At 44.0% G+C, this 26,972-nt stretch overlaps 1 protein-coding gene across 3 annotated transcripts in view; it reads left to right on the top strand.

Annotated features, from left to right (window-relative positions):
- The window catches only part of GJC1 (gap junction protein gamma 1), a 36,021-nt gene extending 13,916 nt beyond the window's left edge, over positions 1 to 22,105 (top strand). For all 3 annotated transcript variants that reach the window (XM_064369748.1, XM_012443804.3, XM_064369747.1), the window contains exons 2-3: positions 11,281 to 11,356; positions 13,501 to 22,105. In XM_064369748.1, coding sequence (XP_064225818.1) covers positions 13,521 to 14,711 — 1,191 coding nt within the window. In that variant the 5' untranslated portion in view covers positions 11,281 to 11,356; positions 13,501 to 13,520 and the 3' untranslated portion in view covers positions 14,712 to 22,105. The remainder of the gene's footprint in view (positions 1 to 11,280; positions 11,357 to 13,500) is intronic.
- The last annotated feature ends 4,867 nt before the right edge of the window (positions 22,106 to 26,972 follow it).

Raw genomic sequence — 26,972 nt, forward strand, 5'->3', positions numbered from 1 at the left:
GCAAACCAAATTCAGCAGCATATTAAAGAGAGTATACATTATGACCAAGTGAAATTTATTTCTGGAATGCAAGGATGGTTCAACATACTAAATTAATGTAACATAACACATTAACAAGATGAAGGGGAAACAAATGACATTGTTATCTCAACTAATGCAGAAGAACCATTTGACAAAACAACACGCTTTCATGATAAAACACTCAAGAAACTAGGAATAGAAGGTAACTGCCTCAATATAATAAAAGCCATATATTAAAAACCAAGAGCAGAGATCATACTCAGTGGTAAAAAAACAAAAGTTTTTCCTGTAAGATGAGGAGCAAGACAAGGATGCTTGCTTTCTCCACATCTTCTCGACATAGTCCTGGTGGTTCTAACTAGAGCAGTTAGGCAAGAAAAAGAAATGAAAAGCATCCAAATTTGAAAGGACTAAGTAAAATTGTCTTTGTTCATAGATGATATGATCTTATATAGAAAACCTTAATGATTCCACCAAACGAACCTGTTAGCATAAAAAAATAATTCAGCAGTTGGGTGTGGTGGCTCACACTGTAATCCCAGCACTTTAGGGGGTCGAAGTGGGCAGATAATGAGGTCAAGAGATCAAGACCATCCTGGCCAACATAGTAAAACCCTAGCTCTACTAAAAATACAAAAATTAGCTGGGCATGGTGGCATGTGCCTGTAGTCCCAGCTATTTGGGAGGCTGAGGCAGGAGAATTGCTTGAACCCAGGAGGCGGAGGTTGCGGTGAGCCGAGATCGCGCCTTTGCACTACAGCCTGGGTAACGAGTGAAACTCTGTCTCAAAAAAAAAAACAAAAAAAAACAAAACACAAAATTTAGCTGGGCATGGTGGCATGCGCCTGTAGTCTCAGCTACTCAGGAGACTGAGGCAGGAGAATCGGTTGAATCCTGGAGGCAGAGGTTGCAGTGAGCCAAGATCACACCACTGCACTCCACCCTAGGTAACAGAGTGAGACTCCATCTCAAAAAAAAAAAAAAAAAAATTCAGCAAAGTAGCAGGATACAAAGTCAACACACAAATATTAGTTGTAGTTCTACATACTAACAGTAGCCTTACAAGGAAATTACAGAAACAATTCTATTATGATAGCATCAAAAAGAATGAAATACTTTGGAATTAACCAAGGAAGTAAAAGATTTGTGTTGTGAAAACTATAAAATATTGCTGAAGGAAATTAAAGATAACAGGAATAAATGGAAATAACATCCCGTGATAATGGATTAGACAGTACTATTAAGATGTTAATACTACCCAAAGTGATCTACAGTTTCAGTGCAATCCCTCTGAAAATCCCTGTGACTATTTTTTTTTTCTTTTTTTGAGCCAGAGTCTTGCTCTGTCGCCAAGGCTGGAGTGCAGTGGTGTGATCTTGGCTCACTGCAAACTCTGCCTTCTGGGTTCAAGCGAGTCTCCTGCCTCAGCCTCCTGACTAGCTGAGACTACAGGCTCATGCCACCATGCCCAGCTAATTTTTTTTTTTTTTTTTTTTCTGAGATGGAGTCTTACTCTGTCACCCAAGGTGGAGTGCAGTGGCGTGATCTCAGCTTACTTCAACCTCCGCCTCCCGGGTTCAAGCAATTCTCCTGCTTCAGCTTCCTGAGTAGCTGGGATTACAGGTGCCTGCCACCATGCCCAGTTAATTTTTGTGTTTTTAGTAGAGATGGGGTTTCACCATGCTTGCCAGACTGGTCTCAAAACTCCCAACTTCAGGTAATCTGCCTGCCTTGGCCTCCCAAAGTGCTGGGATTACAGGCCTGAGCCACTGTACCTGACAATTTTTTGTATTTTTAGTAAAGACGGGATTTCACCGTGTTAACCAGGATAGTCTTGATCTCCTGACCTTGTGATCCACCCCGCTTGGCCTCCCAAAGTGCTGGGGTTACAGGTGTGAGCCACCATGCCCAGCCCCCAGTGACATTTTTTGCAGAAATAGAAAAACCTATCTTAAAATTCATGTGGAATTGTAGGGGACCTGCAGTAGCCAAAACAATCTTCAAAAAATAGGCCAAAATTTGAATAGAGTTTTTTTTTTTCATAGACAACAAATGGCCAGTAAGCACATGAAAAGATGCTTAACATCACTAATTATTAGAGAAATGGAAGTTAAAACTACAGTAAGGTACCACATAACATCCATTAGGATACTACTCTCAAACCAAAAGAAAATAACTAATGTTATCAAGGGTGGAGAGAAGTTGTAACCTTTGTGCAGTATTGGTGGAAATGTAAAATGGGTTAGCCACTGTGGAAAACAGGATAACGTTCCTCAACCAATTAAAAATAAAATTACCATATGATGGAGCAGTTCCACTTCTGGATTTTTTTTGAGACAGAGTCTCGTTCTGTGGTAGGCTGGAGTGCAGTGGCGTGATCTCAGCTCACTGGAACTTCTGCCTCCCGAGTTCAAGCGATTCTCCTGCCTCAGCCTCCCGAGTAGTTGGGATTACAGGCTACCATGCCCAGCTAATTTTTGTATGTTTAGTAGAGATGGGGTTTCATCATGTTAGCCAGGATGGTCTCCATCCTTTGACCTCATGATCCACCCACCTCAGCCACCCAAAGTGCTGGGATTACAGGTGTGAGGCACTGCAACCAGCCTCTTCTTTTAAATAGAGATGGGGTCTCATCATGTTGCCCAGACTGGTCTTGAACTCCTGAGCTAAAGTGATCCGCCCAGCTCAGCCTCCCAAAGTGCTAGGATTACAGGCCAGATGCAAGCTACCAAGAGTTTTTTTTTTTTGAGATAGAATCTTGCTCTGTTGCCCAGACTGGAGTGCACTGGTGTGATCTTGGCTTACTGCAACCTCTACCTCCTGGGTTCAAGCAGTTTTTTTTGCCTCAGCCCCCACCAGTAGCTGGGATTACAGGCGTGTGCCACCATGTCTGGCTGATTTTTGTATTTTTAGTAGAGATGGGTTTTCACCATGTTAGCCAGGCTGGTCTTGAACTCCTCACCTCGTGATCTGCCTGCCTTGGCTTCCCAAAGTGCTGGGATTACAGGAGTGAGCCACCACACCTAGCAATGTAATTCTTTACTAGTGAGTGATCAAGAGCCCAAACTCTAGTGCAGGACTGACTGACTTCAGTGCTGCACTAGTTAGTAGATGATTTTAGGCAAATTATAAAGTTTTAGACCTAATTTCTTCGTCTTTAAAATGGGTTTTGTAAGGTTTGTTCTTGCCGAGTTTAAAAGGAAGAAACTGAGGCCAGCACAAGAAAATCCAATGCAAAGGGTTTATTCAGGTTCCCGGGTGAGGTTCTGCGGTCCAACAGGAGGGGCCGGAGAAGTCGCACGGAGTCCTCTCAGACATGGGTTTTTATAGGGAGTGAAATAGCTCGATTGGTTTGGGAGAGCAGGGTGTGGGCAAAGCAGGACTACTGTTGGGCATGGTTACAAGCCTTTGTTTGAAGACCAGGCTGTGCGAGAAGGGAGAAGGGAATATGCCCGAGCATGTCCGAGCTTGCCCGAGCTTGTCCGGGCTTGTCCGAGCTTTCGGAAAAAAAGATGGGGTGAGAGAGGGTGTGTGCGTCCAAGCTCCCGGCGAGGCAACTGGCCTTACAGGTTTAATATTAAAATCTACCTGCTGAAATAATTCAAATAATGTACATTACATTTGATCTTCAAAAATCCTATGAATTCGCCTGGGCAAGGTGACTCACCTGTAATCCCAACACTTTGGGAGGCCAAGGCAGCAGATCCCGAGGTCAGGAGTTTGAGAGCAGTTGAGACCAGTCTGGCCAACATGGTGAAACCCTGTCTCTACTAAAAATATAAAAATTAGCTGGGTGTGGTGATGGGTGCCTGTAATCTCAGCTACTCAGGAGGCTAGGGCAGGAGAAACGCTTGAACCCAGGAGGTGCAGGTTGCAGTGAGCTGAGATTGGACCACTGCACTCTAGCCTGGGCGACAGAGCAAGACTCCATCTCAAAACAAACAAAAAAACCAAAAAGATAAAATGTGAAGAAAGACAATAAAATAAACATGTATTTATATTAAATGGCACATAATCAATGCCTGTACTATATCAAGAGTACCTTCTGTAGACAAATAGGGAAAAGGATGGAAATAGCCCTCAAAGGGGTTGGATATATGAGGGGGAATGTATCCTATCATCTTAGAAACATACAAATGACAGTACAAAGCAAAACCCATGCAGATTTACCACTTGCCCGTGGCCTGATAATACCACCTCCTATAATTTATAAACTCAACTTGAGGCATTTAGGATATATTCAAAAAGACAGTAAGTGTAAAAGTACATATAAATTGGCTGGGCGCAGTGGCTCATGCCTGTAATCCCAGCACTTTGGGAGGCTGAGACAGGCGGATCACCTGAGGTCGGGAGTTCAAGACCAGCCTGACCAACATGGAGAAACCCCGTCTCTACTAGAAATACAGAAAAATGAGCCGGGTGTGGTTTCACATGCCTGTGATCCCAGCTACTTGGGAGGCTGAGACAGAAGTGTCGCTTGAGCCCAGGGGGCTGAGGTTCTGGTGAGCCAAGATCACACCATTACATTCCAGCCTGGGCAACAAGAGGAAAACTCTATCTTGAATGAATGAATGAAACAGTAAATCAGTTGGATCCCAGCTACTCAGGAGGCTGAGGCATGAGAATCACTTGAACCCAAGAGGTGGAGGTTGCAGTGAGCTAAGATCACGACATTGCACTCCAGCCTGGGTGACAGTGAGATCCAGTCTCAAAATAATATAATAATAAATTGGGGCTTTCCTAATTAGCAAAAGACTTTGAGATATTTGGCCTCCACCCATCTCTACCACTTGACATGTGCTTCCATGTCATTTTCTATTTGTAGATGGAGTATAGAAATGATTTTTTATTCATGAGAGTCGTTCGCAGCTGAATCGCACACTCTTAGCCCTTACGCTATAGCTGAGCCCGTTTGTAGAAGCAAGGAAGTCAGAGAAAACTATGTCCTGAATTTTTTTTTTTTTTTTTTTTGAGATGGAGTCTCTCTTTCTCCCAGGATGGAGTGAAGTAGGGCGATCTCAGCTCACTGCAACCTCCACCCCAGGTTCAAGCGATTCTCCTGCCTCAGCCTTGCAAAAAGCTGGGATTACAGGCACAGACCATCATGCCTGGCTAATTTTTGTGTTTTTAGTAGAGACAGGATTTCGCCATATTGGCCAGGCTGGTCTTGAACTCCTGATCTCAGGTGATCCACCTGCCTCGGCCTCCTAAAGTGCTGAGATTACAGGCGTGAGCCACTGTGCCCAGCCCTATGTCCTGAATTTTAGGCACCTATTCAGGTCTCTTGTATAGACCGATTTCCTCACACGTGCACTGATCAGTGTTGAAGACTGAGGGGCCCCTCTGCAGATATCCTGGGTTTTTTTTTGTGTGTGAGTGAATGAATCTTTTTGAATTATGAGCCTCTATGAATTGGAGTTTTTGTTGTTGTTGTTATTGTTGTTTGTTTGTTTGAGACAGAGTCTCTGTCACCAGGCTGGAGTGCAATGGCATGATCTCAGCTCATTGCAACCTTCGCCTCCCAGGTTCAAGTGATTCTTCTGCCTCAGCCTCCCAAGTAGGTGGGACTACAGGGGCGTGCCACCATGCCCAGCTAATTTTTGTATTTTTATTAGGGACAGGGTTTCACCATGTTGGCCAGGATGGTCTCAATCTCTTGACCTGGTGATCTGCCCGCCTCAGCCTTCCAAAGTGCTGGGATTACAGATGTGAGCCACCATGCCTGGCCTCCCTTTTTTTTTTTTTTTTTTTTTGAGACGGAGTCTTGTTCTGTCGCCTAGGCTGGAGTGCAGTGGTGCAATCTCAGCTCACTGCAACCTCCGCCTCTTGGGTTCAAACGAGTCTCCTGCCTCAGCCTCCTGGGTAGCTGGGACTACAGGCGCCTGCCACCACGCCTGGCTAATTTTTGTATTTTTAGTAGAGACGGGGTTTCACTTTGTTGGCCAGACTGATCTCGAACCCCTGACCTCGTAATTCCCTCACCTTGACCTCCCAAAGTGTTGGGATTACAAGCATGAGCCACCACGCCAGCCTGAAGTATTCTTTTAGAAAAAATTTTAAGATGCCATTCAAGAAAAAATAGATATAAATAATGGTTCAGGAGAAAGGAAACTGGAGCAAGAACACACTTTTCTCCACAGTGAGACCACAATTGGCAGTGACATATTCTGCTTAGAAATGTTAATTCCAGAACCTGCCTTCTACTCATTCTACTTCTTGAAATGATCTTAATTTCTCTGGTGGAGTATTGTACTCTGTAGCATTGTAAGCCAATCCTTAGTGCTTTGCTAATGCATAGCTACTGGGAGTGGGCTTGCCTAGAGAATGAGTGACCATTACAGAAATGAGACTAATGTTTTCAAAATGTTTCCCAGACCACACTCATCACCCAAGAATTATTTGACATTTCGCTGAGAGTAAGAATGCATAACTTGTGGCCAGGCATAGTGGCTCATGCCTGTAATCTTAGCACTTTGGGAAGCCAAGGTGGGCAGATCCCCTGAGATCAGGAGTTGGAGACCAGCCTGGCCAACATGGTGAAACCTTGTCTCTCCTAAAAATACAAAAATTAGCTGGCCATGGTGGTTTGCGGGAGACTGAGGCAGGAGAATTGCTTGAACTCAGGAGGTGGAGGCTGCAGTGAGCCGACATCTCGGCACTGCACTCCATCCTGGGTGACAGAGACTCTGTCTCAAAAAGAAAAAAAAAAAAGTAACTTGGAAGGAGAAGAACGGGAAGAGTATCAAAGAAAAACTTACTGACTTGATAGGTAAAACAATGGTGATACTGCCTTTCATTTTAGGAAGCCCATGGTTATTTTAGAAAGAAAATTGCTCATCACCCATTTTGTGAGATGTTGGAGTTAAGTTGGTAAACACATTTATGCAAAAAGAAATACAAATAGCAAACAAGTATAAGAGAAGTTCATTTTTACTGCTAGATCCCTTTGTAAATTAGTGTTATTTTACACTTGGAAAGAGTACTCATTTAGGCAATGACTAGAAGGAAATATGGAAAAGTAGCTATGATTGTGGGTTTTTTGTATGTTTCTTTTAACCCATTTATGCCTGAGGTTGCAATTTTTTGAATTTGAAAAAATTAGACCTTAGTGATGATCTCGAGCAGTAGGATATAAATAACTCCCACATGCTTAGTGTTCCAATAATGGAACACTAGGCATAAATGGGTTTAATATTACAGGATGTTTTGTGTGTTTTTTGGTTGTTTTTTTTTTTGGAGATAGAGTCTCACTTTGTCGCCAGGCGCCAGGCTGGAGTGCAGTGGTGTGATTTCGGCTCACTGCAACCTCTGCCTCCTGGGTTCAAGCAATTCTCCTGCCTCAGCCTCCTGAGTAGATGGGACTACAGGCATGTGCCACCATGCCCAGCTAATTTTTGTATTTTAGTGGAGACAGGGTTTCACTATGTTGGCCAGGATGGTCTCGATCTCTTGACCTTGTGATGCACCTGCCTTGGCCTCCCAAAGTGCTGGGATTATAAGTGTGAGCCACCGCGCCCAGTGGTTGGTTGGTTGGTTGGTTGGTTGGTTGGTTTTTGAGATGGAGTCTCACTCTGTAGCCCAGTTTGGAGTGCAGTGGTGCAATCTCGGCTCACTGCAGCCTTTGCCTCCCAGGTCCCAGTTCAAGCAATTCTCCTCAGTAGGTGGGATTACAGGCATGCACCACCATGCCCAACTACAACTAATTTTTGTGTTTTTAGTAGAGACGGGGTTTCACCATGTTGGCCAGGCTGGTCTTGAACTCCTCACCTCGTGATCTACCTACCTTGGCAGAGTAGCTGGGATTACAGGCACACGCCCCCATGTCCAGCTAATTTTTGTATTTTTACTAGAGACAGGGTTTCACCATGTTGGCCAGACTAGGCTTGAACTCCTGAACTCGTGATCTGCCTGCCTTGGCCTCCCAAAGTACTGAGCTTACAGGTGTGAGCCACCATACCTGGCCTTTTTTTTGGTATTCTTTTTTGTTTTTGAGATAGAGTCTTGCTCTGTCGCCAGGCTGGAGTGAAGTGGTGGGGTCTCGGTTCACTGCAGCCTTTGCCTCAGCCTCCTGAGTAGCTGGGAGTACAGGTGTGTGCCACTACACCCGGCAATTTTTTTTTTTTTTTTTTTTTTTTGTATTTTTAGTAGAGACAGGGTTTCACCATGTAGGCCAGGATGGTCTCAATTTCCTGACCTCGTGATCTGCCCACCTTGGCCTCCCAAAATTCTGGGATTACAGACATGAGCCACTGTGCCCAGCTGGGTTTATTTTTTTTTCCACAGTATTATATTAAGAGAAAAAGGCTGGGCACAGTGGCTCATGCTCGTAATCCTAGTAGTTTGGGAGGCTGAGCCAGGCAGATCACTTGAGCCTAGGCGTTCAGGACCAGCCTGGGCAACCTGGCAAAACCTCCCCTCTACAAAAAATACAAAAGTTAGCCAAGCATGGTGGCATGCAACTGTAGTCTCAGCTGTTCGGGAGGCTGAGGTCAGAGGATCACCTGAACCTGGGGAGGTTGAGCCTACAGTGAGCCGAGATCATGCCACTGCACTCCAATCTGGATAACAAAGCAAGACCTTGTCTCAAAAAAAAAAAAAGGAATTATATTGGCTGAGTATAGTGGCTCACACCTGTTATCCCAACACTTTGGGAGGCGGAGGCGGACAGATTAATTGAGCTCTGAGGTTTAAGACCAGCCTGGGCAACATGGCGAAACCTCATCTCTACAAAAATTAGCCGGACATGGTGGTGTACACCTGTAGTCCTGGCTACTGCAGGGGGCCAAGGTGGAAGAATCACTTGAGCACAGGAGGTCAAGGCTGCAGTGAGCCGTGTCTGCACCACTGTACTCCAGTGTGGGCAACAGAGCGAGAGACCCTGTCTCAAAAAAAAAAAAAAAAAAAAAAAAAAAAGAAAATGAATTAATTGATGTACATCCAGTATAGAGAGGATCAGGTATCCAGATTCCCCCTCCTCCCTACACATGCACTGATCAGTGCAGAAGACCTGGGGTTGGAGGGAGTTCCTCTGCAGATCTCCAGGGAGTTTTGTGAAGAAAACCCCTGGTTGTTGTGGATCTCCCCAACATTTTGTGGTCGAGAGCGTAGACTGTAGCAGTACTCATTCCAAAGACTTCAGAGTGTGAGTATAGGGTATCCATACTCTGTGGCCCTTATGAATGTTCATGGAAAACCAGGCTGTAATGGTTCAGCATTTTTTACGTCTTCAGCTTAACCAGTATACAATACTTACTAGTGGATGTGTTAAAATGGCTGCTTTAGAACTTATATAAGCTCTGAAGGATTTATCACCAGTTCTTCCCACCAAGAAAATGTTACTATATTGAAAAGCTCAACTGTGGAGGAATTCTTGCATAACAATAATTATTTAAAATATACACATTTATCTTTGTGGATAGAGATATAGCAGATGAGTTTTCTAACTAATTGTATTTTCATAATTTTGGCTTATTGGAACAGATAGAAATTTCAGGCTTTGGGGAAAATCTGAACCTGCTGAGAATTTATGAATGAGAATCATGGAGTTCTGTGTTGGAAACCTGGCTTATATCACCATTTAAATATTTTATATTATTGGTTGGGCACAGTGGCTCATGCCTGTAATCCCAGCACTTTGGGAGGCCAAGGCAGGCAGATCACTTGAGGTCAGGAGTTCGTGATCAGCCTGGCCAACATGGTGAAACCCTGTCTCTATGAAAACTACAAAAATTAGCCGGGTGTGGTGGCAGGTGCCTGTAATCCCAGCTACTTGGGAGGCTGAGACAAGAGAATCACTTGAACCAGGGAGACAGAGCCGAGATCACATCACTACACTCCAGCCTGGGCGACAGCGTGAGTTTCTGTCTCAAAAAAAAACAAAACAAAGATTTTATATTATTTACTTCTTGTTTTGAGATTTTATACTTGTGTATTCAATGAGAAAAGTAGTAGTATGGTGAGCTCAGTTGGAAAACAGGGCTAGATAAGGAAGCAGCACTTGAAATCCTATTATGTTAGAGACAGGGTCTCCCTCTCTTGCCCAGGCTGGAATGCAGTGGTATGATCATAGCTCACTGCAGCCTCAAGCTCCCAGGTTCAAGTTATCCTCCTGCCTTGGCCTCCCAAAGTGCTGAGATTACAGGTGTGAGCCACCATGCCCAGCTGGATTCTTTTTTTTTTTCGAGACAGAGTCTCACTCTGTCACCAAGGCTGAAGTACATTGGCGTGATCTCAGCTCACTGCAACCTCCCAACTCCCAGGCTGTGTGTGTGTGTGTGTGTGTGTGTGTGTGTGTGTGTGTGTACAGATGTTGCTCTCTACCAGGTTGGACTATAGTGGCTACCACTGCTACCACACCTGGCTAATTTTTTTAAATTTGGAAAGATAAGATCTCACTATATTGCCAGGCTTATGTGTAAATCTTTATGTGGCTTCACGAAGCCTACATGTTTTGTAGATGCCTGCACTTTTTTTTTCCCCATTGGTCCTTTGGAAATTGTTCAGTTTTTTTTTTCTGTATCTTTAAACAAAACAAAGCACCTTTTTTATTAAGTTACTGTAAACACACAACATTCAGGAATTGTTTTATTTGCTAAATGTTGGTGCCTTATGGATGACATTTGGTCATAGCTATGCAGAGTTGCCAGAACTTGATAATGAGTAGTAATTCATCTTGAAAATTTTTCTGTTTTGCTGTTTAATCCAGTACAGATGCAGGTGTTTTCTTTCTGTGACTTTTTGTGAGCAGTTGTATCTGTAAATCACCTCCTATGGAGACGGGTGTTCCTGTGACTGAGAGCCAGCTGTTGGGTGTTTCAGCTAAACAGCTTGCTCCTAGTTAGCTGCTCAGATCCCCCTGAGAGGTGTATTGGCTGCTTCAGGGAATAGAGCAGACAGGGTGAAGGTTCTTGCAAGGCCTTTAGTGACCCAGTTGGTTTCAATTTGCTGAGATTCTCCTACTTTGGCTTTTTCCTGTAAGTGCCAGAGTTCATCTGCTTCATATTTTTACTAATGACTCATCTTCCTGTTGTATTTTCTTAGACTGGTGACTTAAGAATCTTTGGGTCATGGTTACATAGTTTCTTCTACCACCTGTATGGGGAGGAGAAAACTGGTATTCAAACTCAAGCCTGTTTCCATTTAATTTTCATTGATTTTTATGGTACATAGAAAACTTACTTTCTGAAAATGGCATTTTAGTGATTCATTGATTTCTGTGGAAGGAAGCTTATGACCTGCTCTTTTCTTTTTCCTTTCCAGAGGGGATCTGGAAAAATTGCAAGGAAAACATCATTTCTCTAAGAAAATTTTGGGTAACAGAAATTCTGGACAACAGGTAAAGTATATTAAACTTTGGTGGTACTGACGAATCATCTGTAACCTTCCGTAGTAAACTGAGAGAGGGAGGAGGGAGGACAAGTTAAAAGTTCAGTCTACTTTGGAAAGTTGGGGCTGTGTTGGGGATTTTACATACAATTTAGGTGATTTTTACCTGGATCCCGGCTGTAGATCTGGGAATCTCAGAATCAAACTATCCTTTAAAGTGCTGTTTTAAGTGGATTTGCTGTTGATTGGATTTAATGTCCTCAAAGTGCAGTTTAGCAATCTTTTTTTTTTTTGAGATGGAGTCTCTTGTTGCACAGGCTGGAGTGCAGTGGCACGATCTCGGCTCACTGCAACTTCCACCTCTGGGATTCAAGAGATTCTCCTGCCTCAGCCTCCCAAGTAGCTGGAATTACAGGCATGCGCCACCATGTCTGGCTAATTTTTTGTATTTTTAGTAGAGACAGGCTTTCTCCATGTTAGTCAGGTTGGTCTCGAACTCCCAACCTCAGATGATCCACCTGCCTTGGCCTCCCACGGTGCTGCGATTACAGGAGTGAGCCACCGCGCCCGGCTAGCAATCATTTTTTAATGTCTACTATAAATAAGATACAGAAGTATATTTTGTAGATTCTGTTTTATAGTAAAGAGGTATAATACTTGTTGCAAGACCATTCACTGTGGGCTTCTAAGTAAACCCAGAATCTACTATGCTGTGCAGCCTAGCTAGGGAATGTCTTCCTAGTTCCCTTCTGTCTTTTGTTTTATTTCTTAATGATTGCCAGCAGTTTGTAGCTGTATTATCTCCTTAATCCCTTTTAGCACTTGGTCAAAAATTTAAGTGTCCTAGTAAGTCACCCCTTCACAGTGGAGTCCAGCGTAGGTGTCCCTGTTTTTCTTCTCAGTGGTGGTCTTTGCCAAATAACTACCCTGTGGGTTTTTTTGTTTCTTTGTTTGTTTGTTTTTAGACAGAATCTCGCTCTATTGCCCAGGCTGGAGTGCATTGGCACCATCTCAGCTCACTGCAACCTCCGCCTCCTGGGCTTAAGCAAGTCTCTGCCTCAGCCTCCCGAATAACTGGGATTACAGGCGCCCGCCACCATGCCTGACTAATTTTTATATTTTTAGTAGAGACGGGGTTTTACCATCTTGGCTAGGCTGGTCTTGAACTCCTAACCCTGTGATCCACCCACCTTGGCCTCCCAAAGTGCTAGGATTACAGGCATGAGCCACCATACCCAGCCGTTTTTTTTTAAATCTCTATCTCACAAAATTCTGAAGGTCTCATGAAATAATAGTATGTGTAAAGAACCTGGGTCTGGCGGGGAGTGGTGGCTCACGCCTGTAATCCCAGCACTTTGGGAGGCCAAGGTGTGAGGATCACCTGAGGTCAGGAGTTCGAGACCAGCCTGGCCAACATGGTGAAACTCCATCTCTACTAAAAAAATTAAAAATGGTGGCACATGCCTGTAATGTCAGCTACTTGGGAGGCTGAGGCACAAGAATCACTTGAGCCCAGGAGGCAGAGGTTGCAGTGAGCCAAGATCACGCCACTGCACTACAGCCTGGGCAAAAGAGGGAAACTGTCTCAAAAAAAAAATAATAAGGTCTGAGAAATACATCTCAATAAATAGTAGCAACAAGTTCACCTTTTAAACCCGAGAAGACATGACAGCAATCCATACATTTTAGGACCTTGTAGGGCCAACAGGTGTTGACTGAGGTGAACTGACCTGTCTAAATGTAGTAGAGAGTGAGATGCTGTTTATTTTTTTTTTTTTGAGACAAAGTCTTTCTCTGTTTAAGCAATTCTCCTGCCTCAGCCTCCTGAGCAGCTGGGATTACAGGCACACACCACCGTACCTGGCTAATTTTTGTGTTTTTGTAGAGACGGAGTTTCACCATGTTCACTAGGCTGGTCTTGAACTCCTGACTTCAAGTAATCCACCCACCTTGGCCTCCCAAAGTCCTGGGATTACAGGTGTGAGCCATCGCACCTGATGGAGATGCTGTTTATTCTAACATTTGTTCCACTATGAACCTTAAAGTTAGATTTCAAGTATTCAAAGTAGTAGTTCCTAGAGATACGTAAATGAATAATTAACTTAAGATTTAATATTTGTTGATTTTCTTTTGGTATTTTTCCACTTTTATCAGGGCATACCAATTCAATCACCATGAGTTGGAGCTTCCTGACTCGCCTGCTAGAGGAGATTCACAACCATTCCACATTTGTGGGGAAGATCTGGCTCACTGTTCTGATTGTCTTCCGGATTGTCCTTACAGCTGTAGGAGGAGAATCCATCTATTACGATGAACAAAGCAAATTTGTGTGCAACACAGAACAGCCGGGCTGTGAGAATGTCTGCTATGATGCATTTGCACCCCTCTCCCATGTACGCTTCTGGGTGTTCCAGATCATCCTGGTGGCAACTCCCTCTGTGATGTATCTGGGCTACGCTATTCACAAGATTGCCAAAATGGAGCACGGTGAAGCAGACAAGAAGGCAGCTCGGAGCAAGCCCTATGCCATGCGTTGGAAACAACACCGGGCTCTGGAAGAAACGGAGGAGGACAACGAAGAGGATCCTATGATGTATCCAGAGATGGAGTTAGAAAGTGATAAGGAAAATAAAGAGCAGAGCCAACCCAAACCCAAGCATGATGGCCGACGACGGATTCGGGAAGATGGGCTCATGAAAATCTATGTGCTACAGTTGCTGGCAAGGACCGTGTTTGAGGTGGGTTTTCTGATAGGGCAGTATTTTCTGTATGGCTTCCAAGTCCACCCGTTTTATGTGTGCAGCAGACTTCCTTGCCCTCATAAGATAGACTGCTTTATTTCTAGACCCACTGAAAAGACCATCTTCCTTCTGATAATGTATGGTGTTACAGGCCTTTGCCTCTTGCTTAACATTTGGGAGATGCTTCACTTAGGGTTTGGGACCATTCGAGACTCACTAAACAGTAAAAGGAGGGAACTTGAGGATCCGGGTGCTTATAATTATCCTTTCACTTGGAATACACCATCTGCTCCCCCTGGCTATAACATTGCTGTCAAACCAGATCAAATCCAGTACACTGAACTGTCCAATGCTAAGATCGCCTACAAGCAAAACAAGGCCAACACAGCCCAGGAACAGCAGTATGGCAGCCATGAGGAGAACCTCCCAGCTGACCTGGAGGCTCTGCAGCGGGAGATCAGGATGGCTCAGGAACGCTTGGACCTGGCAATTCAGGCTTACAGTCACCAAAACAACCCTCACGGTCCCCGGGAGAAGAAGGCCAAAGTGGGGTCCAAAGCTGGGTCCAACAAAAGCACTGCCAGTAGCAAATCAGGGGATGGGAAGACCTCCGTCTGGATTTAATCCTGGCGGGCTTAAAACCTGTGCTTTTCATAGTTTATGGTAAGCAGCAGCTCAATGAATAATGACTTCCATTGAGTAAACATTTGGCTCTGGTTATCTTCAGGGATGCTGTTGGCTCATGATCCAAGCTCAGGGGACTCCAAAGGCGGGGCTGAGCTGAGGGGGAGAAAGGGAAACACAGTGTTCCCGGGCACATGTTCTCAGCAATAATACAGTTGCAGAACTTTACATTCGTGTCTTCCAGATCTGGAGAGAAACAGACATATTTAAATCATCCTTGTTGAACAGTTTTTGTATGTACAGTATTATGGTACTTTTTTTCAGTATGAAAACTTTTTTTGTATTTGTACATTGAACTGGTGTAGTTATACTTTTATATTAAAGGGGAAAATGTCCTCATAAGTAATGCCTATTAGGCTAGTGTTATTGCTTTGTTCAGCAAATTCTACCCTGGCTATAGAGTTTTTAATAGATGCTACACCTAATAAAAGTGCCTCTCATTGCAGGAAAAGATTTCAGATGTATAAAGAGACTGAAGAGGAGATAGCAGTTTTTAGTCTTAGAAAGTAAGTTCACAGTAGAAAGGAGGTTGACATCTTTCTTTTACATGAGAAATTTTTGAATCTCATTCATGTGATCAGAGTTGTGGCCAATTTTTGAAAACCTATTCTTACTTTCCTTTTTTTTGTTTTTGAGACGGAGTTTCGCTCTTGTTACCCAGGCTGGAGTGCAATGGCGTGATCTCGGCTCACCGCAACCTCTGCCTCCTGGGTTCAGGCAATTCTCCTGCCTCAGCCTCCTGAGTAGCTGGGACTACGGGCACGTGCCACCATGCCCAGCTAATTTTTTGTATTTTTAGTAGAGACGGGGTTTCACCATGCTGACCAGGATGGTCTTGATCTCTTGACCTCGTGATCCACCCGCCTCGGCCTCCCAAAGTGCTGGGATTACAGGCGTGAGCCACCGCACCCAGCTCTATTCTTATTTTCCAAGGAAATAAATGATTCACTGTAGGATTCCTTTAAATATCAAGCATCACCAGTATATGCTTTGATGGTGTGTGTATATAACTTAAAAGTTCTTTCAAAAGCCTGATACAGAAACGTGTCCCCAGTTTGGTAGCAATGTGGAAAACCTGGCTAGAGATGATGTGGAGCTGTCTCTCAGAAAGGAAACCATGCCTGGAAAATGGGCCCTAATAGGATGCTTAGTTGTGAACCTGTTGGATTTGCCTTAAGCCTCTATCTAGCAACCTGCCTGCCTCCCTCTGGTTAAGAAGCCAGTGGTGGATATTTTCTTTGTTAACATTAGAAATGCAAAAATTCCCTTGTCGACCAAGAATACTCAAAGCTACTTGTATTGGAAATGGCAGAAGGCCTAAATCCAAATTCCTCATTTTTTATAATTTACCATAGAACTTTTGTGATTAAACATCTTCAGCCAGTGGAGGTTTACGCCTGAAAGGTTATGAGGTTCTGTCTGTAAATAGACCCAAAGAGAAGTGCACTGTTTATTCCTTGTAGGCATAATGTGTTTGTCACTGACAAGCATTAATGTTCACCCACTAGTCTTTTATTGCCATTTTCAACCTTATGTTGGATAACTTTGCTTTCTTTTCATGTTTGCATTGTCTTAAATTTTGTGAGCTTCTAACAAAAAGCTTGGTAAAGGTTTAAAGGGGCCTTTGTTCCACCAGGGAGCATTTTATTTGGGGGTCTCACTCTTTTCAAATGAAAGCTATTGTAAGCCACCTCTGACTTGGAAATTCTAAAAGTATTAATAGTTTTTATATCTTAATTGTAAAATGCCAGTTCTCCATTGTTTAGATGAATCGTAGAACAACACCCTTTGTGCAGTGTTTTTCTTTGTTTCTCCATTGCATTCCTTCCCCCACCAAAAAAAGAAACTTAAGGAAATTTTTTTTGAGACAAGGTCTCCCTCTGTCACCCAGGCTGGAATGCAGCAGCATGATCTCAGCTCACTGCAGCCTCTGTCTCCCAGGCTCAAGCGATCATTCCACCTCAGCCTCCCGATTAGCTGGGACTACAAACATGTGCTACCATACTCGGCTAATTCTTTTCTTAAAAAAAATTTTTGTAGAGATGAGGTCTCACTATGTTGCCCAGGCTGGTCTCAAACTTTCGGGTTCAAGTGATCCTCCTGCCTCAGCCTTCCAAAGTGTTAGTATTACAGGCGTGAGCCGCTATGCCCAGCCTACAAAATTTAACCTTATCTTTTAGCCATTCGTTTACTTTTATTTGCTTTAAAATTAAAAAATTCAAATTTTAGCCTAGAGAAGAAGCGCCTCAGGAACTCTAAACATCTTAAGCAAAAATTAAACTCAGGTGAGACTGAAGGAGAAATTTCAGAAAGTAATACACATGGATATTTATCATGGATAATTAATAGACATGCACAGTTTCCTTCAAATCAAACATTTAATAAGGAAATTTGTATAATTCCAAGAAAACAGGCAAAATTTTGAACACAAGCCTAACTAAGATAAAGAACTACCGGTTAATTCTTAAGTCACTGGAGCCTCAAGCGGGTTTTTTAATTGAAGGACAAAAAGTCTGCATACATTCACGTTATCTATTCAGAGCCTGAGGGAGAAGAGAGTGGCTTTGCCAGTGGAAAGGTTGGGGATTTGAGAATGATACAGAGGGAAGAAGTCAAGCAGAAAGGCCTGGAAGAACCAGGCCAAAGACATTTGGCGCCAGAAGCATCCACTTAGTTTCTATGAAGAGTGCCCCTGGTGTTTCATCTTGGCTTATTCTGATGAGAATGTTATCTTTTGTGTCTGGATAACTCGTCAACTTCTTAAAGTACACATAAGATATTCTGTCACCTCCCCACATGCACACTTAAAATCTATTTTTATTCTCTTGCTGTGTAATTATGTCAAGAATTTTCCAGCTCTGTCTTCTTAGTACATGTCTTACTGCCTTTGAAGCATGTGAGTTTGTCAAAGTCATTTTCCCCTAATGACATATTATGGACTTAAATTAAGAAAATGGGCCGGGCGCAGTGGCTCACGCCTGTAATCTCAGCACTGTGGGAGGCCTAGGTGGGTGGATTACCTGAGGCCAGGAGTTCAAGACCAGCCTGGTCAACATGGTGAAACCCCATCTTTACTAAAAACACAAAAATTAGCTGGGCATGGTAGGTGAATGCCTATAATCTCAGCTACTCGGGAGGCTGAGGCAGGAGAATCACTTGAACCCAGGAGACAGAGGGTGCAGTGAGCCAAGATTGTGCCGTTGCACTCCAGCCTGGAAGACAGAGTGAGACTGTCTCAAAAGAAAAAGAAAATGACCCTATTGATGTCTGGCTAACCCATTAGTGGGATCTGCATTGAATCTGTAAGGATATTGTTCTAGAACATGCGGGTGGGTTTTGTATAAAAAGCCTGGCCAACACTTGGTTTCCCTCGGTCAGAATCATATTGTTTTGAATTGTCATGTAAGACATGCTCCATCATGACACTTGCTTCTCCTCCAATCAGAAGTCAAGTGCTTAGTTCTCACCTGCTAGAATCAGGATACAATCAACATGCTTATGTTTCTTAACACACTTGAGTTTATACAGATGTGGTGTGTCCTTTGCTCTTAAAACCTGTTATTCAGAAGAGATTTGTAAAAGAAATAGGCTTTTGCTTTTTTTTTTGTTTGTTTGTTTAATTCAAATTTGAGGGGAAAATTAGATAACATTTTCCCCTAAAGAAATGTTAATGTTCATTTTGTGGCTTTGGTTTTGCTTATGATTTAGTTTTGCCTGTTTCTATATTTGTTCCTTTAAAGCCACAAGTATGTTACATCATTTGAAGTCAGTTTTCCTGGGGGGATTTTCCTTGACTAATGTCTGTAGAATTTATTCTTGATAAAAATGAACTTTGTGGCCAACCGCAGTGGCTCACACCTGTAATCCCAGCACTTTGGGAAGCTGAGGCAGGTGGATCATGAGGTCAGGAGTTCAAGACCAGCCTCGCCAACATGGTGAAACCCTGTCTCTACTAAAAATACAAAAATTAGCTGGGCATGGTGGCGTGTGCCTGTAATCCCAGCTACTCGGGAGGCTAAGGCAGGAGAACTGCTTGAACCAGGACCCGGGAAGTGGAGGTTGCAGTGAGCCAGGATCATGCCACTGCACTCCAGCCTGGGCTACAGAGTGAGACTCTGTCTCAAAAAGGAAAAAAAGAACTTTACCATCCAGAATGATTCTCACAGTTTAGGACTTCCACATGTGTTTTTTTGGGAAGGACATCTGTATTTTTAAAGGGGGAAAAAATCAGTACTAGGAACTTTATTAACTCATTCATTACATGAAATTAGGCAGATTGCTTTACTTTTCCAAGTTTCAGGAGCCACATGCTTCCCAGAAGTGTTAGGAAGTGGTTAGAAAGAAAGGTGTTCAAGGACCAACCATTATTATTGGTCACTTGTTTAAACTTGGAGCTTAAAAGTTGGACTGTGATGATAGTGCATACTTCGGTGCTCTTTATCATAGACATCAGTGATAGTCTGAAACACTCTTAAACAGTTTATACCAAGAATGGATTTACATGTTATCAGTCACACCCATGATTTACTCATTAAACTTTTTTTTTTTTTTTTTTTAAAGATGGGGTTTCACCATGTTGGTCAGGCTGGTCTTGATCTCCTGACCTCAGATGATCCACCCGCCTTGGCCTCCAAAGTGCTTGGATTACAGGCGTGAGCCACCACGCCCGGCCTACTCATTCAGCTTCTACAAGTCCATGCTTTATGCTTTCTGTTTCATTTAAGAGACAGCCCACTTCTAAAAATAACATCTGTAGTTGATGATAGTTTTGGCCGGCCAGCTTTCTGTAAAAGGCAAGTATGTTAGACATGCACGGTTTCCTTCAAATTAAATGTTTAATAAGATACTTCAAGAAATACCTTTTTAAAAACCAAAGGTTTTGGCTGGGCACAGTGGCTCATGCCTGTAATCCCAGAACTTTGGGATGCTGAGGTGGGTGGATCACAAGGTTAGGAGTTCGAGACAAGCCTGACCAACATGGTGAAACCCCCTCGCTACTGAAAATACAAAAATTAACCAGGTGTGGTGGCGGGTGCCCATAATCCCAGCTACTTAAGGAGGCTGAGGCAGAAGAATCACTTGAACCCAGGAGGTGGAGGTTGCAGTAAGCCAAGATTGTGCCACTGCACTCCAGCCCAGGTGATAGAGTGAGACTTCTGTCTCCAAAAAAAAAAAAAAGGAAAAAAAATCTTTCCTGGCTGTGAAGAAAATACCTGAAGTCAATTATAGATATACAGTTGCTCATTATTTTGATTGGGATGTTTCAGATTTTAGATTATAAAATTATGCAATCTCCTAAACAGTCTCTCTACTTGAAAATAAAGTCCCTGCATGCAGTTTGGAAACAAAATTTAAACTTGCCTATATATAATAAATATGTAATAATTGACAGTCACCATCAAATGTTGGGATCATTGAATTGCATACTTGCACTCATTCCGGCCACATCATGAAGAGTTTAAAGATTTTTATTAAAAAAATTTTTTTTAATATTTAAAAATTTTATTTTTAAAAAGTAATAATATAGGTAAGAAAATAACACAGTGGCTCAAGCCTGTAATCTCCCAGCACTTTTGGAGACCGAGGCAGGTGGATCACCTGACGTCATGAGTTTTGAGATAAGCCTGGCCAACATGGAGAAACCCCATCCCTACTAAAAATTCAAAATTAGCTGGGCATGGTGGCACATGCCTGTAACCCCAGCTACTCGGGAGGCTAAGGCAGGAGAATCGCTTTAACCCAGGAGGCAGAGGTTGCAGTGAGCCGAGATTGCACCATTGCACTCAAGCCTGGGCAACAAGAGCGAAACTCCGTCTCAAAAAAAAAAGATTTTTATTTGCTGTTGTCCCTATGCAGTTCTGTTGATGTTTGATTTCGTTTTTGGGGGTTTGGTTTGTTTTGAGACAGGGTATGTTGCCCAGGCTGGAGTACAGTGGCACAATCTCAGCTCACTACAGCCTGGACTTGGGTTCAAGCAGGCCTCCCACTTCAGCCTCCCAAATAGCTTGGCTACAAGTGCTCACCACCACACCTGGCTAAGTTGTGTATTTTTTGTAGAGACAGGGATTTCACTATGTTGCCTAGACTTGTCTCAGACTCCTGGGCCCAAGCAATCCTCCTGTCATAGGCTCCTAAAGTGCTGGGATTACAGGCTTAAGCCACTATACCCAGCCTGTTTTTAATAATCACATTAAGTGGGTTTGGTTCCTGCATTTTTAATCAACATTAATAATTGTACTTTTTTTTTAAACCATGGTATTCTAAAATCCCGGAGTCCAAATAAAAAAGTTCTCAGCTGGGCATGGTGGCTCACGCCTGTAATCCCCCTAGCACTTTAAGAGGCTGAGGTGGGTTGATCACTTGAGGCCAGGAGTTTGAGACAAGCCTGGCCAACATGGTGAAACCCTGTCTCTACTAAAAATACAAAAATTAGCTGGGCGTGGTGGTGCACACCTGTAATCCCAGTTACTTGGGATGTTGAGGCATGAGAATTACTTGAACTTAGAAGGCAAAGGTTGCTGTGAGCTGAGATCGCAGCACTGCACTCCAGCCTGGGCGACAGAGTAAGACTCTGTCTCCAAGAAAAAAGAAAAGTTCCCCAGTGCAGAAAAGTAATAGTTCTGGCTGGGCGTGGTGGCTCATGCCTATAATCCCAGCATATTGGGAGCCTGAGGCAGGTGTATCACATGAGGTCAGGAGTTCAAGAGGCCTGGCCAATGTGGCAAAACTGTCTCCACTAAACATATAAAAATTAGCTGGGCGTGGTGGCACACGCCTGTAATTCCAACTACTTGGGAGGCTGAGGCATGAGATGAGAATCTCTTGAACCCAGAAGGCAGAGGTTGCAGTGAGCTGAGATTGCACCACTGCACTCCAGCCTGGGCGACAGAGTGAGACTGAAAAAGTACTAGTTCTGCATTTCAGAGTTGGCTTGTTGAACCAGGCTGTATGCTTCCAAGATTGAAAATATTTTTCTGTATTATACTCTCAATTGTGTTTTTAAAAATCTCTTACAGAAATCTCTACCTCAGGCACTAAGTGTTATGACATGGGTAGCATATTGATATCGAAAACTTAAGCTAGGACTCTCAGCCTTTAAGATAATTTAAATGTAAAATTCAACTGTTAACCAGCAATCTAATGTCATGTGGTGTGCAGTTTGGATATTGCATGAACAGCAAAGGAATCACCTGTTCTAGTGCCAAAGATCACTCATTGCTGATTTTGTTCTGTACAGTTTATGTAAAACTTTCATGGTGGAGACAGACTCTGTGTGCTCAGGGCCTTGTCTCTAGGAAGACTTTGTCAGTTCCAAATACAGTTTAGAAGATTCATTTGTGGTCTGTGCTTCCTTTCTCAAAATTCGAAACCAGCTGAAAATCGGCTGCCAGGAAATGTCATATCGAGGATTTTACCCTATTCTTTGTATAATTCCCAAGAGTTTAGTGATATACACAGAAAACCTAATACAAAAATCTCTTCCTGACACATTCACCTGTAAGTTGATCTTGGTGGGAATACTTGAGCAGAGAAATTTCCAACTAGATGTTTGGGCTTAAAAGATGTCCTTTTTCATAGCTGATTTGAAGCACTTCTGGGACTACTGTGGCTAAATGGGTCAGCATATTTGTAGTGTCACGATCTGGGAATATGGGTAGCCTGGTGGGAGGCGGTAGAATCTAAGCTCAAAAGTTGGGAATGCACCCTTGACTTCTTCCAGTTCTGGAGGCCTTTCCTGGAGTGCCTTCTGCAAAGGACGCTTTGCTGTGGCGGACTCAGCAGTATTGTTGGAAAGCCTAATCCACCTCCTGAGAAGAGAGCGTGTATCACAGCAATGCCCTCTTGTTCCCTCAGACACGAACAGCTCACCCTCAGCAGCACAGATTGTAAACTGGTCAGCCAACCATATTTGGTAATGAACTTGTGAGCTATTTGAAAGCTATTGGAGCAGTTAAATCACTCTGGATCTGTTAGTTTTGAAAGTGGATTCTTTGGCAGATTTGCCATGAGAACAGAGCCTAATACCTGAAAGAAATATTGGCATCAAATCTGTTTTCTTTGCTACATAGAGTTTGAAAACTATTTTTAAGGTTTTAAGAGCTTATACGATACTTTAAGGGTTTGTTTCCTTTAGATATCTCCCATTGGAAGCAGGTTACACAGAGGCATGAAGAATATGGAAGTGGAGGCAAAGTTGGAAACAGAATCCAGGCCTGTATAATCCAGTATCTTTTGTTCTTGCAAGCAGAGGGTCCAGAAGCAGCTGTTAGCGGGAGCTCACAAGGGCTTAGGGGCATCTTTGCTGGGTGGACCTTGTGTCTATTACACTTTTTCAAAAGGTAACCATTGGACTACTTGTTAGAAGTAACAGGAATTCTATTAAAATATAGGTTCCTAGCCTGGGCAACATAGTGAGACCCTGTCTCTACAAAAAAATAAAAAAATTAGCCAGGCATGGTAGTACTCACCTGCAGTCTGAGCCCCTTGGGAGGCTGAGGCAGGAAGATCACTTGACTGCTGGGGTGGTGGCTACAGTGAGCCGAGGTTGCACCACTGCACGCCAGCCTGGAGGTTCCTTAGCTCCATGGCAGACCTACATAATCAGAACTAACAAATTCTCTGGGTGATTCATTTTTAAAAAATCTTTTATTAAGGTATAATTTACATGGAGTGAAACTGGAATGCATACAGTTAAGTAACCACACCAGAAAGATGCAGAATAGTTTAATTACCCCCAAAGTATCTGGTAATTCTTAAGTACATTATAGTTTGAAAACCACTCATCTTAAGAAAAAAAAAAATTGAAGTAGCTAAAAAATGGGAAAGAGAATTGTTTTGAATTATTTCCTCCGTTCAGGAAGGTTTAGACCTGACATAGCATGTGAGTTTCATCTCATCAGTCGGCTCAGAATGACTGCTGGCTGCCTGGAGGGGAGGCCTACATAGAGGATCCAGAGACTCCTCTGGGTTCAGCCAAATAATCTATCAGTGATTTTGAGGTTGGGGCAGGGTTGCTGGAAAAGTGTGCCATCCCTGACTAGATGTTAAGCATATGTTTCAAAATATCACTGATACGGAAGTGCTGGGAAGGGAAGAGGTGGTCCCTTTAAATTATATGGAAGTGGGGAAAGGAAGTGCTGGATAGAGGAGGGCATGGTCCCTGGCTGGGGCTCCACCCCCACAGAACTAGGTGAGGACAGGCATTTCCTGCTCAAATGCCACACCTCCATCCTGTGCCTATAACTCACCCACCACTCATCCCCTAGACCCTAGTAGACAGACAGGCGGCTGGATGTTGAGAGGAACTGACAGACACCAGCACGCTGGCAGGCCATGGACCTGCAGAAACAGAACCATGTGGCCGGGACAGTCAGAGGAGAGCCTGGGCTGCCAAGTGGCCAACTCCAGAGGACGACCATCTCCCTTCTGGCTCCCCCATCTGCTGAGAGCTACTTTTTTTTTTTTTTTTTTAAGACGGGGTTTCACCATGTTGGTCAGGCTGGTCTTGAACTCCCGACCTCAGGTGATCCGCCCGCCTTGGCCTCCAAAGTGCTTGGATTACAGGCGTGAGCCACCATGCCCAGCCTGAGAGCTACTTCTACTTAATAAAACCTTGCACTCATTCTCCAAGCCCACATGTGATCTGATTCTTCCAGTACACTAAGGCAAGAACCTCAGGATACAGAAAGCCCTCTGTCCTTACAGTAAGTCAGAGGTCTCATTGAGCTGACTAACACAAGCCGCCTATAGATGGCTCAACTAAAAGAGCAAAACTAAAAGCACACTCTGTAACATACACCCACTGGGGCTTCAGCTGTAAACATCCACCCCTAGACACTGCCTTGGGGTCAGATTCTTACAGCCTGCCCATCTGTACGCTTCCCTAGAAGTCTGAGATTTAAGCAGTGGGGCACTAAGAAGCAAGCAACTCCCCCATCACACACCCTGCAAGGGGGACAAGGGAACTTTTCCTGTTTCATCATGAAATATGGATTTAGCAACTGGGCGCAGTGGCTTACGCCTATAATCCTAGCACTTTGGGAGGCTGAGGCAGGAAGATCACCTGAGGTCGGGCCTGACTAACATGGAGAAACTCTGTCTCTACTAAAACTACAAAATTAGCCGGGCATGGTGGCGCATGCCTGTAATCCCAGCTACTCAGGAGGCTGAGGCAGGAGAATCGCTTGAACCTGGGAGGCGGAGGTTGCAGTGAGCCAAGATTGTGCCATGGCATTCTAGCCTGGGCAACAAGAGCAAAACTCCGTCTCAAAAAGAAAAAAAAAGAAATACGGATTTAGAACTTCTGGATCATGACTGACTAGACCTATATGAAAAGAACCGTCTCACCTTGTATGTAACCGAGAGTTGGTGTCATTACTTAGAAATTTCTCCTCCCTACAGTTAATGACATCTTGGAGGAACTTAGAAACAGGAAGCGACTCAGGATTGGGAAGCACCAGGAAAAGGGCTGCTGACATGACACGGTGACAAGGATTCTTTGTCAATTGACTTTTCCTCCCGCCCCCTCGATCCTGAGGAAATGGCACAGCATTTCCTTGCCCTGCCCTTGACACGCTATGCCTACTCTAAGCTAGATTAGGGGCTTGTGAGAGAAAAACCTAAGGAAGCCCCCTGCTTGTGCCTGGAGGAAAGAACTGACGACTTGGTCTTTACCCTCAGCCAAACTGCCACAAGTATCCTTGTCTGCCTGGCTCTCCTGGGGCCATCACAGAGGGCCGGGGATGCTGACAGCCTTAAATTCCAGGCAAGGCAGAACCAAGCAGCTGTTCACAAGCGATTTCCGTGCATGTCCAGTGACCCGAATGGGACCTGACCGTGGGGAAAATGATACAGAACTAGATAGCTTTCTCTAAATTTTATTTTTAGTTTGTGTACTCCTGTGGAAGTGTAATTTTATCTTTGTGCTGGGAACACTGAAAAACACTGACAGGGAGCTCCTTTGGCCTGGCCCATTTTTCCGAAAGCGTGTTGCAGCTGTGGCTTCTGCCCAGCAGGCAGAGGCTGATGTTAGATCCTGTACCCAGCTGCTGCTGGGAGAAGGGACAGCCTCGTCCCCTGACTGCAGGGGGTTTGCAGGAAGATTGGGGAACCTGAAGACACTTTTAACTGCAAAAGCCCTAGAAACACTAAGTGCAAATTGTCCATGGACTGTTGACTTCACATTCAAACAACCGGGAAGCGATCAAGACCGGAAGCCTCAACAAGGATCACAGGGTCTGGGCCAGTCGGATCAGAGACCAGCTAGTGCTCATGCTATGGAGTGCTAGGGGTCTGCTCTGTGGAGGGGGCTTTGGCCTAGAAGAGACATGGTATAGGGTGGGGACTGTTATAATCATGCAACACTTCACATCAGGCGATTCTGTCATTGTGCAAATATCACAGAGCGAACTCACATAAACCGAGACAGCACAGCCTGCTACACACGTAGGCTCTGTGGTATAACCGATTGCGCCTAGACTACAGACCCATACAGCGCATTTCTATACTGAATGCTGTAGACAACAGTAACACAGTGGTATTTGTACATCAGACGTATCTAAACAAAAGCTGCAGTAAAAGATAAAATACATACAGTATAAAAGATTTTTTTTTTTTTTTTGAGATGGAGTCTTGCACTATTGCCCGGGCTGGAGTACAGTGGCCTGATCTCGACTCATCGCAGCCTCTGCCTCCTGGGTTCAAGCGATTCTCCTGCCTCAGCCTCCCGAGTAGCTGGGATTACAGGCACCTGCCACCATTCCTGGCTAATTTTTATATTTTTAGTAAAGATGGGGTTTCACCATCTTGGCCAGGCTGGTCTTGAACTCCTAATCTCATGATCCACCCACCTTAGCCTCCCAAAGTGTTGGGATTATAGGCATGAGCCAGTGCGCCCAGCCAGTATAAAAGATTTTTTTAAAACACTGGGCATGGTGGCACACTCCTGTAATCCCAGCACTTTGGGACGCCCAAGGCAGGAAGAGCACTTGATTCCAGGACTCCGAGACCAGCCTGGGTAACATGGCAAATCCCCCTCTTGAAAAAAAATTCAAAAATTAGCCCGGCGTGGTGGCAGGCGCCTGTAATCCCGGCTACTCAGGAGACCGAGGCACAAGAATCACTTGAACCTGGGAGGCAGAAGTTGCAGTGAGCCAAGACGTCCCCACTTTACTCCAGCCTAGGCGTCAGAGCAAGATTCCA

Source organism: Aotus nancymaae, unplaced genomic scaffold (genome assembly GCF_030222135.1).
Source record: "Aotus nancymaae isolate 86718 unplaced genomic scaffold, 86718_ANA_hifiasm-v0.15.2.pri h1tg000089l, whole genome shotgun sequence".
In the NCBI taxonomy this organism is placed as follows: Eukaryota; Metazoa; Chordata; class Mammalia; order Primates; family Aotidae; genus Aotus; species Aotus nancymaae.